General features: G+C 44.0%; 2 protein-coding genes across 2 annotated transcripts in view; one reads left to right on the top strand and one right to left on the bottom strand.

Annotated features, from left to right (window-relative positions):
• Positions 1 to 474: 474 nt before the first annotated feature.
• On the top strand, positions 475 to 5,407 carry LOC103255788 (lactase-phlorizin hydrolase-like). The gene is made up of 4 exons (XM_021710128.1): positions 475 to 640; positions 2,773 to 2,862; positions 3,952 to 4,182; positions 5,187 to 5,407. Exons 1-4 carry the CDS (start codon positions 544 to 546, stop codon positions 5,405 to 5,407), a joined length of 639 nt encoding a protein of 212 aa, XP_021565803.1. The 5' UTR covers positions 475 to 543.
• Positions 5,408 to 7,170: 1,763 nt separating this feature from the next.
• Positions 7,171 to 12,641, bottom strand: part of UBXN4 (UBX domain protein 4) — a 32,238-nt gene continuing 26,767 nt past the window's right edge. The window contains exons 12-13 of the mRNA XM_008053727.2: positions 8,715 to 9,829; positions 7,171 to 8,410 (exon numbers count right to left, since the gene is read on the bottom strand). Coding sequence (XP_008051918.1) covers positions 9,691 to 9,829 — 139 coding nt within the window. The 3' untranslated portion in view covers positions 7,171 to 8,410; positions 8,715 to 9,690. The remainder of the gene's footprint in view (positions 8,411 to 8,714; positions 9,830 to 12,641) is intronic.

The following is a 12,641-nucleotide window of genomic DNA, read 5'->3' as shown; positions in this document are numbered from 1 at the left end:
GTCTGGGCGACAGAGTGAGACTCCAACTCAAAAAAAAACAACAAAAAAAAACAAGGTCTTGTTATGTTGCCTGGGGTGGTCTCGAACTGCTGGACTCAAGCAATTCACCCACCTCGGCCTCACAAATTTCTGGGGCTACAGGCATGAGCCACTGTGCCCAGCCTCAGACATGCTCATGACTTTGAAATCTATCATAAAGGCTAAATATCATAATTTGCATATGTTACTATTTGAAGGAAATAAAAAATAACGTGTGTGTGTTCCCTCGGGGCAACCTGTAGCGTCATTTTGCCAGCAGGAAGGGCGGGAGACCCTTGTAGTGACAGAGGAGGGAGGACTGTCTGACAGGAAGAGCCACAGGTGCTCCATGCCGCACCTGGAGGGTCTCTGCTTCTTCCCGGCCAGGCCCTGGGGCTCTGCGCTGTCCCCAAGGCCTGCCCCGGCACATTCTCTGCCCAGAGTGGGACCCTTCCTGAAGCCCCCCCCCATGGCTCCCCCCACGCAGGCTCCCCGAATTCACGGAGGGCGAGAAGAGGAGGATCAATGGCACCTATGACTACTTCGGGTTCAACCACTACACCACCGTCCTGGCCTACAACCTCGACTACGCCCCTGCCATCTCTTCCTTTGATGCAGACAGGTGAGTCTGCCTGCGGGGCGCCCTCTCACCCCGAGGCCCGCTCAGCCTCCCCACGGGGCTCCTGACCCGCGTGTGCTGGGCGCCGGCCCTGGAGTCCCCGCGGGAAGTCGTGGTTCCCAGGCCTGGCGCGCTTGGCTTTGGAAAAGCGTTTTCAGAAAAATTTTTTCTTTCCTTGGTTTTCTTTTTCTTTTTCTTTCTTTTTTTGTGCCAAATTTGTTTCACCTCTCAGATATATTTTGGTCAAAATTACATTATGGCCTTTTTTTTTTTGAGTTGGGGTCTCACTCTGTCACCCAGGCTGGAGTGCATTGGCACGCTCACGGCCACTGCAGCCTCGACCTGCTGGACTCAGGCAATCCTCTCGCCTCAGCCTTCCAATTAGCTGGAATTACAGACACATGCCACCATGCCCAGCTAATTTTTATGATCACAGGCTTGAGCCACTGGGCCTGGCCCGAGGGGCTTGTTTTCAAAGAACCTGGAAAAATTTGGAGCTACTGATGTGGAGACGATTGTTAGGAAAAAAAGAATAAAATAAGATGGGTGAGGTGGCCATGCTTGTAATCCCAGCACTTTGGGAGTCAGAGGCAAGAGGATTGCCTGAGTCTGGGGGCTCGAGACCAGCCTGGACAACGTGGCGAGACCTTGTATTTACAATAAATCAAAAAATTAGCTGGGTGTGGCGCACGTCTGTAGTCCCAGCTCCTTGGAAGGCTGAGGCGGAAGGATCGCCAGAGCCCAGCAGGTCGAGGCTGCGGTGGCCGGGAGCGGCCGCTGCACTCCAGTCTGGGCGACAGAGTGAGACTCCACCTCAAAAAAAAGAAAGAAAAAGAACAAAACAATGTATATACATATATGTATATACACAATACACTAAATTCTGAAATGACACATGAATTCTCTAATCTTTTCCCAATGTTTCCACCATAAATATAAATTACTTGTGCAATAGAGAAATAATAGTTTGATCTTTTTCTTAAAAAGGAAACAAAGGCCCGGCACGGGGCTCAGCCTGTAGCCCCAGCACTTTGGGAGGCTGAGGCGAGAGAATTGCCTGAACCTGGGGGTTCAAGACCTGCCTGGGCAGTTTGGTGAGACTTCGTCTCTTTGGGGAAAAAAAAAAAAAGAAGTTAAGAAAAAAAACTGAACATTTTTTTTTTCTGAAGGATTTGGGTATAAGAAGTGTCTTCTTGGTCCTTATCTGACGTGTGTAATTCCTGAGAAGGTCAGGCTTCTATGACCTCCCCCTGCCGGTGCCCCTGTGGCAGGAGCTATCCCCTCTGCTTGTCCATCACCGGAGAGAGAAGCCAGGCTCTGGGACACTTGGAACAGTCCCTAGCCTGTCTGCCCCCGTCATCACACAAAGGAGGGCCCCAAGTATGGCTGCCTATGGCACCCCTGTGGCCTGCGTGATGCGTTGACTAGACTCAGGGAGCCTGTTTTCTCACAAGACGTAGCACTGGCATCCCCTGGAAGCCTGGAGCTGGGTCACCCTGAGCCCTTCGCATCTGGTGTGAGGGGAGGGGCCATCTGTCAACAGACAGTCGTGGAGGGTTGGGTTCCATGAGCAGCACCACGTCCTGCACAGGCAGGTTGGAACTCGAACAGAGGAGGGCTTCCGGGGTCTTGTCTGAAGCTACATCTGCATTGAGTAGGGACAAGAACACGGGTGACTACACCCTGGACTTTATTCGAAAACAAGAAGATTCCAGTCAGCGCTTAGCCCTGGCCCTGCCCTCACCCATGCCCTGGAAGGGCTTTTCTTCTCTCACAGGGAAGAGATTTCTTCCTGCCCCTGGGACTAGGGGGAAGGTTTTTCCTCATTCTAAGTGAAGAGAGGAGAAACTGAGGCCATTTGCTGCTTCTGGGTTTACTGTGACCGTGAAGTCTAGACAACACATGAGGCTTTTCCTGGTGTGAATCCTGCTTTGTGTTTCGGGTCAAAGGCCGCTTGGAATTCACAAGACGAGACCTGACCTTTAGTCTGTGAACTCGCAGGGGAGTCGCCTCCTTCACGGACCGCTCTTGGCCCGACTCTGGCTCCTTCTGGCTGAAGATGACACCTTTTGGCTTCAGGAGGATCCTGAACTGGCTGAAGGAGGAGTACAACAACCCTCCGATCTATGTGACAGAGAACGGGGTGTCCCAGCGGCGAGAAACAGACCTCAACGACACCGCAAGGATCTACTACCTTCGCAGTTACATCAACGAGGCCCTCAAAGGTAGGACAGGCCCCCATTTCCTCAGTGTGTGGCGGCCACTGTTGGAAACAGGAGGGTACCATGCGTCCCCGAGTGCCAGTAAGAAGAGAAAGAGAAGGCTTCTCACTCCTGTTGGGTTTAAGCCTCTTCAGGGCTGTGCTCTGAATTTGTCCTTCCTAGAACTAAGCTCGGCAAACCCAATGACCGGACACGGCTAGACCTTAGTGCCAGCCTGAGTCACCTGCGCCCCTTGATGCTCCCTGAGGTCCGATGTCTCTGTCCAGCAGTGCCCTTCTGAGGACAGACGGGCCAGGGGCCGGGAGAAATAGGCTGGGGGGTTGTCCAGAGGGTCTTTTCTTCCCCAAACAAAAGTTTGAGACCTTCAGTTCAGTCCGAACGCCTTGGGGTGGGACTCTGAGGATAAGAGAACAGAAAGCTATGAGGAAAAGAACCGGCCAAAGGAAATGATTAGCAAATCCCATCCCAGCCAAAATCTTTTCCACCTGAGGGCTACTTACTTTCTATAGGGAGGAGCTTTAGCATTCTAAGACCAATATCCTGGGATGTACAGAGAAGAGTGTAGATGCCTCGGTGGGATTAGCTTAGTTTACTCGTGTTCCCGACTTCCAGTCAGAGCTGAGCCTTTCTAAAAAGCTCCATCTGGCCAGGCTTGGTGGCTCAGCCTGTTATCCCAGCTCTTTGAGAAGCCAAGGCGAGGGATTACCTGAGCCCATGGGTTCGAGACCAACCCGGGCAACTGGGCGAGACCTCATCTCTACAATAAATAAGTAAAAAATTAGCCAGGCGTGTGGTAGCGCGTGACTGTATTTCTAGCTACTTGGAAGGCTGAGGCGGAAGGATCGCCCGAGCCCAGCAGATTGATGCTGGGGTGGCTGTGAGCAGGCTACTGCACTCCAGCCTGGGCAATGGAGTGAGACTCCAACTCAGAAAAAAAAAGAAAAAAGCCCCGTCCTCAGAGGACCCGCCAACACTCTCTCAAAGACTAAAGCCAAAACCCACCTTGACCTGCGCTGTGGGCTTCCAAAGGCCTGACAGGAGGTGTCTCAGGAGGCGAGGAAAACTCACACCCAGGCCTCTGTGTTTGGGCAGCTGTGCAGGATAAGGTGGACCTTCGAGGATACACGGTTTGGAGTGCGATGGATAACTTCGAGTGGGCCACGGGCTTCTCGGAGAGATTTGGTCTGCATTTTGTGAACTACACTGACCCTTCTCTGCCAAGGATCCCCAAAGCATCAGCCAAGTTCTACGCCTCTGTGGCCCGGTGCAATGGCTTCCCTGACCCCGCTGCAGGGCCGCACCCTTGTCTCCAGCAGCCAGAAGGTGAGATGCGAGTGGGGAAAGGACGGAAGCCAAAGGGCGAGGGGTGGGAGGAAAGGCCTCTTTCCGAATGCTTCCTTCTAGTTTATCCTCCTCCGCTCTGCCCTTGCATCCCCCTTCATTCATTCATTCAGTCTTCATTGTCTTTGAATGCTCCTGACATTCTTGGATGGAACAAAAAACACGTGAATGTCACCCCTGGTCTGGAAATGAGCAGATCTAGATTTCCAGCCCTACCACTAACTTGCTGTGCAGCCTTAGCCAAGAAACTAGGCAAAGGCTTCTGGGCAGTTACAAGGAGCAGATAAAGACTGAAAGTTGAGTGCCTACACAATGTGGGTGCCTCATATTTGTTGAATGACTGAGAGTGTAAATTATTATAGAAATGTAAATGACAGTTATCCAGTTTAGATTGGATAGGTCTAGCACCCTAATCCAAAACTCCAAAATCCAAAATGTTCCAAAATCTGAGACACTGAGCGCCAACATGTCGCCCCAAATGGAAGATTCCACCCCTCTCGCGTGAGGGGCCATCGTCAAAATTTTGTTTCATGCACAAAATTATTAAAACTATTGTATAAAATTGCCCTCAGGTTTTGTGGATCAGGTGCATAGGAAACATAAATGAATTTCCTGTTTAGACTTGGGCTCCATCCCCAAGAGATCTGATTATGTATATACAGAGATTCCAAGATCTGAAAAAATCCCAAACCTGAGACACATCTGGTCCCAAGCATGTCAGATAGGAGCTATTCAATCTGTATTCTAACTGCCAATAGAGATGTGTAGGAAATAAAACTGCTGAACCTCACGCAGAGGTGAACCTCACACATGAAAGGGGGTGGGCACCTTAACCCCGGCAATGCACTCCCCTTGGCTGTGCAGGTTTGGGGTGCCGCGAAGCCTCTGGCCTCCAGGGATCCAGCTTGGGCCTGATCTGGGGTCGTGTAGAATCTCGTAACTCCATCAGCTGGAGAGCACCACCCACCTCTGCTGTCCCCTCCTAGGTGCTGGCCCCACCGTCGGCCCCGTGCAAAAGGAGGAGGTTCAGTTCCTGGGGCTGATCCTCGACATGGCGGCAGCTCAGACAGCTTTGTACGTCCTCTTTTCTCTTGTGCTTCTTGGAGTCTGTGGGCTGGTATTTCTGGCATACAAGTACTGCAAGCGCTCCAAAGAAGGGGAAACCCAGCCAAGCCAGCAGGAATTGAGCCGAATGTCTTCATTCTGACAAGCTACCGCTTCCTCCAGTTCTGCAAGCAGGCCGTTCCTTTACCGCCACAAAACTCCTTAGGGTCTTGATTCTGCACACAATGGACTTCTCGCAAAAGCTCTGCTGCACTGTTAGAGATGACTTTACTCTTGGAGGATTTCAAGTTCCTGATTAAAATGGAAATATCTGCATCTTGTCTCAGTATCAGAGTTCATTTGGGCATCTGAGGAGGAGCCTGCAGGTGACTCTTACTGAAATGCAGATACCAAACTAGTCTAATGGGCCTGAGAACCATTTAATTCAACTTAACTGGGCTGTTTGTTTAAGTTTCAGAGTTGTTAAAGGTGGGATTGTAAATCACAATTATGTAAAATTATGTAAAATCACATAAATCCTTTCTGTAACAAGTTATAGATAGAGTACAATATCATCTCCTGCCCCTCTCCAAGCTCCCCACAGCCTCGCACCTTGTGTTTCTCAGAAAATAAAAACAGCGCTGGGACTGTCCTATCTCCTATGGTTGCTTCTCTTTGAGAGAGTAGTTTTAACAGAAGTCATGAAAGAGAACCTGGACATAGAACAAACTAAACATGGGAATAGATGTCTGTCTAGTGTCAAATCACAGGCAAAGATGATCCTGTGACAGTGGTGGGTCAGGTTAGTTCTTCAGGATGTTAGCCACAGGTAGAGGAGGGAGCCAGAGTATTTCCTTGGATGCTAGATTTAAACATAAAAAAAGGAAACTATGGCAATTCTATGATACAAAAAAATTAATTTTTGAAGTGTGAAAGGTAATTATGAGCAAGAATCAAGATCCAGAGGCCATAAAGACACTGATAATTGGCTGGGTACGGTGGCTCATGCCTGTAATCCCAGCACGAGAAGCAGAGGTGAGAGAATTGCCTGAGCCCAGGGGTTCGAGACCAGCCTGGGCAACTTGGCGAGATCTCATCTCTACAATACATCAAAACATTAGCTGGGCGTGGTGGCACGTGCCTGTAGTTCCAGCTACTTGGAAGGCTGAGGCAGGAGGATCGCCTGAGCCCAGCAGGTTGAGGCTGTGGTGGCCGTGAACATGCCACTGCATTCCAGCCTGGGAGACAGAGAGAGACTCCAAATCAAAAACAAAACAAAACAAAACTGATAATATTGTGGCAAAAAATAACCAAATGTACTCTTCAAAAGAAAGAAAATATTTACAGTGCTTGCTAGCAAAGAGCTATTTTTCTTAATGTCATGAAATTATAAATCAGGAAGAATATGAAAATAAAAATTGGCAAATACAAACCTGCAGTTCTTAAAGTAAGTCAAAATTACTAGTAACATTAAAAGATGTTCAAGTTCATTTGTGATCAACATAATAAATGCGTATAATTTTTCATATATCAGGTTGACAAAGGTGAGATAGTATGATATTTCAGTCTTGGCAAGGGTGTGGGGGTTCAAATTCACACAGCTTTGAGGAGGCAACTTGACAGCATCTTGCAGAATGCAAACTGCAAACCCTCTTTGACTCAGCAAGTTCTACAAACATATCCTAGGTATATTTTCACAATAAGACTATACCTCCCACCCAATGTTGTTTACTGTAGTAATGTTTGTAATAGAAAAACAAAAATAAAAAACTTGTAATAACCACTGAATGCCACCAGAGCATGGATGATAAGTTGGGGAACATTCACCAAGTAGAATACTATGCAGTCATTAATAAGAATGAGGTAGCTATGTGTTGACAGGGAAAGATCTTCAAGACTATGTAGTTAAAAAAGCAAGATGCAGGGTAGTGTATATAATATGATCCCATTTATTTAAAAAATAAAGATTACATATTTGCTTATATATGCATACAAATTTTCTGAAAATTACATAAGAAACTGTCAATAGATTACCTCTGGAGAATAGTACTGGGGTAAAATGTAAGGAGAGAGATTTCACTTTCATTTTATATAGCCTTATATATGGTTTTGAGGGTTTTTAACCATGTGTACTTTTTTTAAATATAAAATTGAGGAATCCTCCTACCCAGAATTATGAAGCATTCTTCAATGTATATTTCTCTAAGATTTATATTAGATATTTTTCAAGGCAAACTGACTTGAGGTACTTGATGTTTTTCCAAATGTATTTCTAATAGTTATTAGTAGGGTCATACCCATTTGACAGGCTTTTTTTCTTAAAGTCATATATTGCTGTATTTTTGAAGATGACAAGCCTTTACTTAAATGGGATGCTTGCTGGATATTTTCTTTTTCAAATACACGTTTTATGTTGCGGAAATAATATGCTCACTGCAGCAAACTTGGAAAACATAAGGGTGCAAAAATCCACTAAAATCACATATATAACCACTCTTACCATTATTAACATTTTGGTGGGTTTCTTTTGTCTTTACACATGTATTAATACCTAGTACTATCCGTACAGGAAATGTGTTTGCAGGGCGGAGGTCACACTGGACCTGCAGCTCTGAGTCCTGCTTCCTTTCCCCAACGCATAACAGGGGCTCAACAGGCAAATGTTAAACTGAGTCGCTAACTAATATTGTACCTTTTTTCATCAAAAATTAATTACTTCCACAGAAGGCATTTAGTTGGTTTCCAGTTCTTGAGTAAAATAAATAACACTTAATGAGTAACGCTTATAGCTAGACGTCTGCATTTATGGTTTAGAAAAAGCTATTGGATCAGAGTATGAATATTTAGTTTCTGATCAATGTTTTTCAGAAATATTATACTGGTTTTCCCTTCCTTCCAACAGCGAAGACTGACTCACTGTTTCCTTGCCAACACTATTCCCATTTTTAAAAGTCATTGATATTTTATAGGTGAACAACAGAAAATTTGCTCTGAGAAAACTTCTTCCTTTCATTACAAAACAAAGTCAAGAGTCTTTCCATATTTTCACATAAGAGTGCTATCTTCAATCGAAAACAGAAGAACTGTTTTCAAACATCATTAGTTTAGTGGTGTCTACTACCAAAAACATATGGATAAAATAACATGTAAGTCAGATTAAGAATCTCTTTCAAATTCTTTTTTTTTTTTTTTTTGGAATCGGAGTCTCTGTCACCCAGGCTGCAGTGCAGTGGCGCAATCACAGTGACCGCAGCCTCAACCTGCTGTGATCAGGTGATCCTTCCACCTCAGTCTTCCAAGTAGCAGGAACTACAGATGTGCACCACCACACCTGACTAATTTTTGATTTATTATAGAGGCCAGGCCTCGCCAAGTCGCCCAGGCTGGTCTCGAACCCCTGGGCTCAGGCAATCCTTTTGCCTCAGACTCCCAAAGTGCTGGGATTACAGGTATGAGCACCACACCCAGACCAAATTCTTAAGAATAACCAAATGACTGAAGGTATGTCTATATTCCATACTTCTTGTCCTCCAGATACTTTAGGTCCTTGAAGTGTGATTACTGAGGACAAAACTTCAGTATAAATGTGAGAGAAGACTAGATTGTGGACTAGCAGTTTTTTTAAACATCTGATGAGAACAAAAACTTTAACAAACCATAACTTAACAAACCATAACTTAATGCAAACAAAGTAATGCCTCACTGACTCAGGAAAGTCAGTAACATGGGAGTAATGTGTCAGAAAATTTCTTTCTTCAGTGATATTTAAGGTAAGATGGCCAGCTACTTTCCTGAAATAGCTCCAGGGCAGTACTGGGGGGAAAAAAATCAGAGACATGAGACTTCAACAGAGCCCTGCGCAACAAAAAGATGCTAGGATAACAAAACTTAAAGCAAAAATAAGATCATTCCGAAAAGATTGGAAAAGATTTTTTTATTCAGTGTTTAAGTGAGATTAAAAACTACAAGATTCTGCTTGCAGCTGATGGGCAAAAAGAGAAAAGTGAAACATAAATTATCATTTGAGTGGCTAGTTAAAATGCTCTGACCCAGAGTCAAATTACTCAGTGACATACGAGTTACTTTGTGTGGGCTTACAAGTTTTAGAGCAAAACAGCTCTAAACAAAAGTGCTGTCTGAGAGCATAGGGCAACAGGCAGAGGGAATACTGAACATAAGAAGCTGAGGGCAGCAGGCTGTGGCAGACCTTTTGCTTCTTTTAGGCTTCTAGCAGGGGTTACCATATGCGAGGACCTAGCAGCCAATTATTTTATGTCTTGACTTTTCTGAGTTAAACAACTTTAACCCACACCCACTAAGCAGGAATAAAAAGACACTTTATAGATCAGCTGGAAAACATAAAGCACTCCCACTCCTCCAGTAAAATTTTAGTTGAATTAAGTCATAAGAGAAACAATGATTATTGCACATATTGGACTTGTCGCTCTACATCTGCTGAGTAGAGTTTCCATTCCAAGTGTTGTTTTCATCTTCACCATCATCTTGAGTCCTCAATCTATATATCTTCCCCTCCTTTTTAAAGTCTTCCCCACGTTTTTCCAGCACTCTTTTTCTGACTGGTTTCCTGACATAGGAAAAGAGGGAGAAAAGGGAAGATGACACAAAATAAAAAGAAGAGTAATACAAAGCTGTTTCATACTTCCATTAGAATAGGCAACTATACCTTTAATGCCATCTCAAGCAAGGAAGGTCTACATGAGATAATCATACCTACTAATGCAGTACTAGATTTTATTAGTCTTAGGTAGTTTAATTTCATCTGTTTTCTTTTTCTTTTTCTTTTTCTTGAGTTGGAGACTCACTCTGTCACCCAGACTGGAGTGCAGTGACCGCTCCTGGCCACTGCAGTCTCAGCCTGCTGGGCTCCAGCGATTCTTCCGCCTCAGCCTTCCAAGTAGCTGGAACTACAGGTGCATGCTACCACGCCCAGCTAATTTTGATTTATTGTAGAGATGAGGGCTTGCCAAGTTGCCCAGGCGGGTCTCGAACCCACGGGCTCAGGCAATCTACTCACCTCAGCCTCCCAAAGCACGGGATTACAGGCTGAGCCACCAAGCCTGGCTAACTTCATCTGTTTTCTAAGCCAAACTAGCCAAGTCACATTTTCCATTTCCATGTGTTTCTTAAAGACTTAATACTAAGCTTTAGAAGAGCATGACCAATTGCCAACTAATGTATTCTTTATTATTTATGTAAGCTGATATATCTACTATAACATTTATAACTTACACAGTACCCTAGAGACTATCCAAAGCTCTAGTCACAGTCCAACTGACAGAAACGGTCAATTTGTAATTTTTAATACTCTCAAAATCTTTAAGAATAACTTTTTAAATAAACAAGAACAAAGAAGTCCAGCTAGGCAACATAGCAAGACCTTATCTCTACAAAAAAATCAAAAACTTAGCCAGGCATGTACATGCCTGTAGTCCCAGTTACTTGGGATGTTGAGGCAGAAGGATAGCCTAAGCCCAGAAGGTCAAGGATGTGGTGTGCCATGACTGTGCCACTGAACTCCAGCCCAGGCAACAGAGTGAGACCCTGACTCAAAAACCAAACAAAAACAAAGAAGACTTCCTCATCTAAAAATAGAAAGGAAATAAGGGTGAAATTTAAGCTAACAGAATTTTATAACACTAGAGGGGAGAGAGAAAGAAAAGAAGAAAAATAATAGTAAACCACCAAGCTTTAACCTCTTAGACACATATTTATCTCATCCTTTGCTCCAACCCAAGATCTTTTTTCTTATTTGAAAAAAGTTTCCTAAAACCCACACAAAAAGCGATCCTAGATTACAGTAATTCAGGATTAAATGTTTCTCCACTGCTCAGTAAAAATTGTACAATTCAGTACTAATTCAGTACTAACAGGGCATAGTTTTTTTTTTTCCTTGAAACTTTACTGGCTTTAAGTTATTTACAGTTACAAATGTAGTTCTATGAATAATTATATAGTAAAATAGCTATTTCCATGGAATTGACTCATCAACTTAGAAAGGCAGCTGATTGAAATTTCATTTTTAAAGCAAATTAATCAATAAAATATACCACGACCATAATCCTATGAATGTTAATTATAAGCAAGAATATAAGAATTAAGAGAAAGTAATTCTTACATTTACCTTTAAGAGCAGTAATACATTTTGTTGTATTTTTTTATACAAGGCATAGTTTGAGTGCTGATCTAAGACTAGAGAGAATTTCCCTGTGTCCTCACTTGAGTAATGTACTAAGAAGGTAATTGGTCTTCCTGCCTAATAGTTAAGAAATAAATCCAGACCAGGTGCAGTAGCTCACACCTGTAATTCTAGCCCTTTGGGAGGTGGAGGCAAGAGGATTGCCTGAACCCAGGGGTTTGAGACCAGTCTGAGCAACTTGACAAGAACTTGTTTCTACAATAAATAAAAAAAATTAGCCAGGCATGGTGGCACACACCTGGGGTTCCAGCTACTTAGAAGGCTGGGGTAGAAAGATCACCTAAGCCCAAAAGGTCGAGGCTGCGGTAGCCGTGAGCATGCCACTGCACTCTAGCCTAGGCATCAGAAAGAGACTCTAATTCAAAAAGAAAAAAAAAAAGAAATCCAGATTAAGGCTAACTAAGACCAATCACAATATTTATATAATTTACATCTACAGAATCAGTAAACACAGGACTGGAGTATCCATACGAGCACTGACAGAGGTAAGGATTTTCATTATCACATAGCATTGGTGTGAGGATTTGCTATAGTGCCTATTAAAGGCCTAATAAAGTGTTTAACAGAAGTATATATTATAATAAATTGTGCTATTATTTTTAGCCAGGAGCATAAGCTCACCTTCTAGGAAAATACTTCCTGTTAACCTGTTTCAAATATGCACAATCTTAACAAACAGAGGTGTGAGCTCAATTTGTCTATTACCATCCTAACCTTTGCTATCTGCTATAAAAGTTGTGCCACTTGGTTAAGGGATTAGTCCAAGACAACTCTCTGAAGAAGGCATCATTTTCAAGGGAATAACTAATTTCCTCAATTTGGTCCTTCTCTGAATGACCCAGCTAAGACTATCGGTAGTAGATTGAAGAACCTACCAGGGTTGAAATGATCAAAGCAGGATTCCTCTACAGAAATTATGCAAGATGACCACAAGCAATTAACAAAATGAAATATCTTGTCAGGCAAAACATGGTTAGCAAGAAAGGTATGACATACATAGAAAAGAAAAAAAAATTTGCCTTGACAGTTACAGCATCAAGAAAATTCAATGAATGAAACAAAATCAGTGAAGGTAAAATTGTTTTCCAGCCAGGCTCGGTGGCTCAGCCTGTAATCTCACGCCTTTGGGAGGCTGAGGTGAGTGGATTGCCTGAGCCCGTGGGTTCAAGACCCGCCTGGC

The sequence above is a fragment of the Carlito syrichta genome, unplaced genomic scaffold (assembly GCF_000164805.1).
Source record: "Carlito syrichta isolate Samal-C Ts95f unplaced genomic scaffold, Tarsius_syrichta-2.0.1 Scaffold75495, whole genome shotgun sequence".
In the NCBI taxonomy this organism is placed as follows: domain Eukaryota; kingdom Metazoa; phylum Chordata; class Mammalia; order Primates; family Tarsiidae; genus Carlito; species Carlito syrichta.
This window is presented reverse-complemented; position numbering and strand designations above follow the sequence as displayed.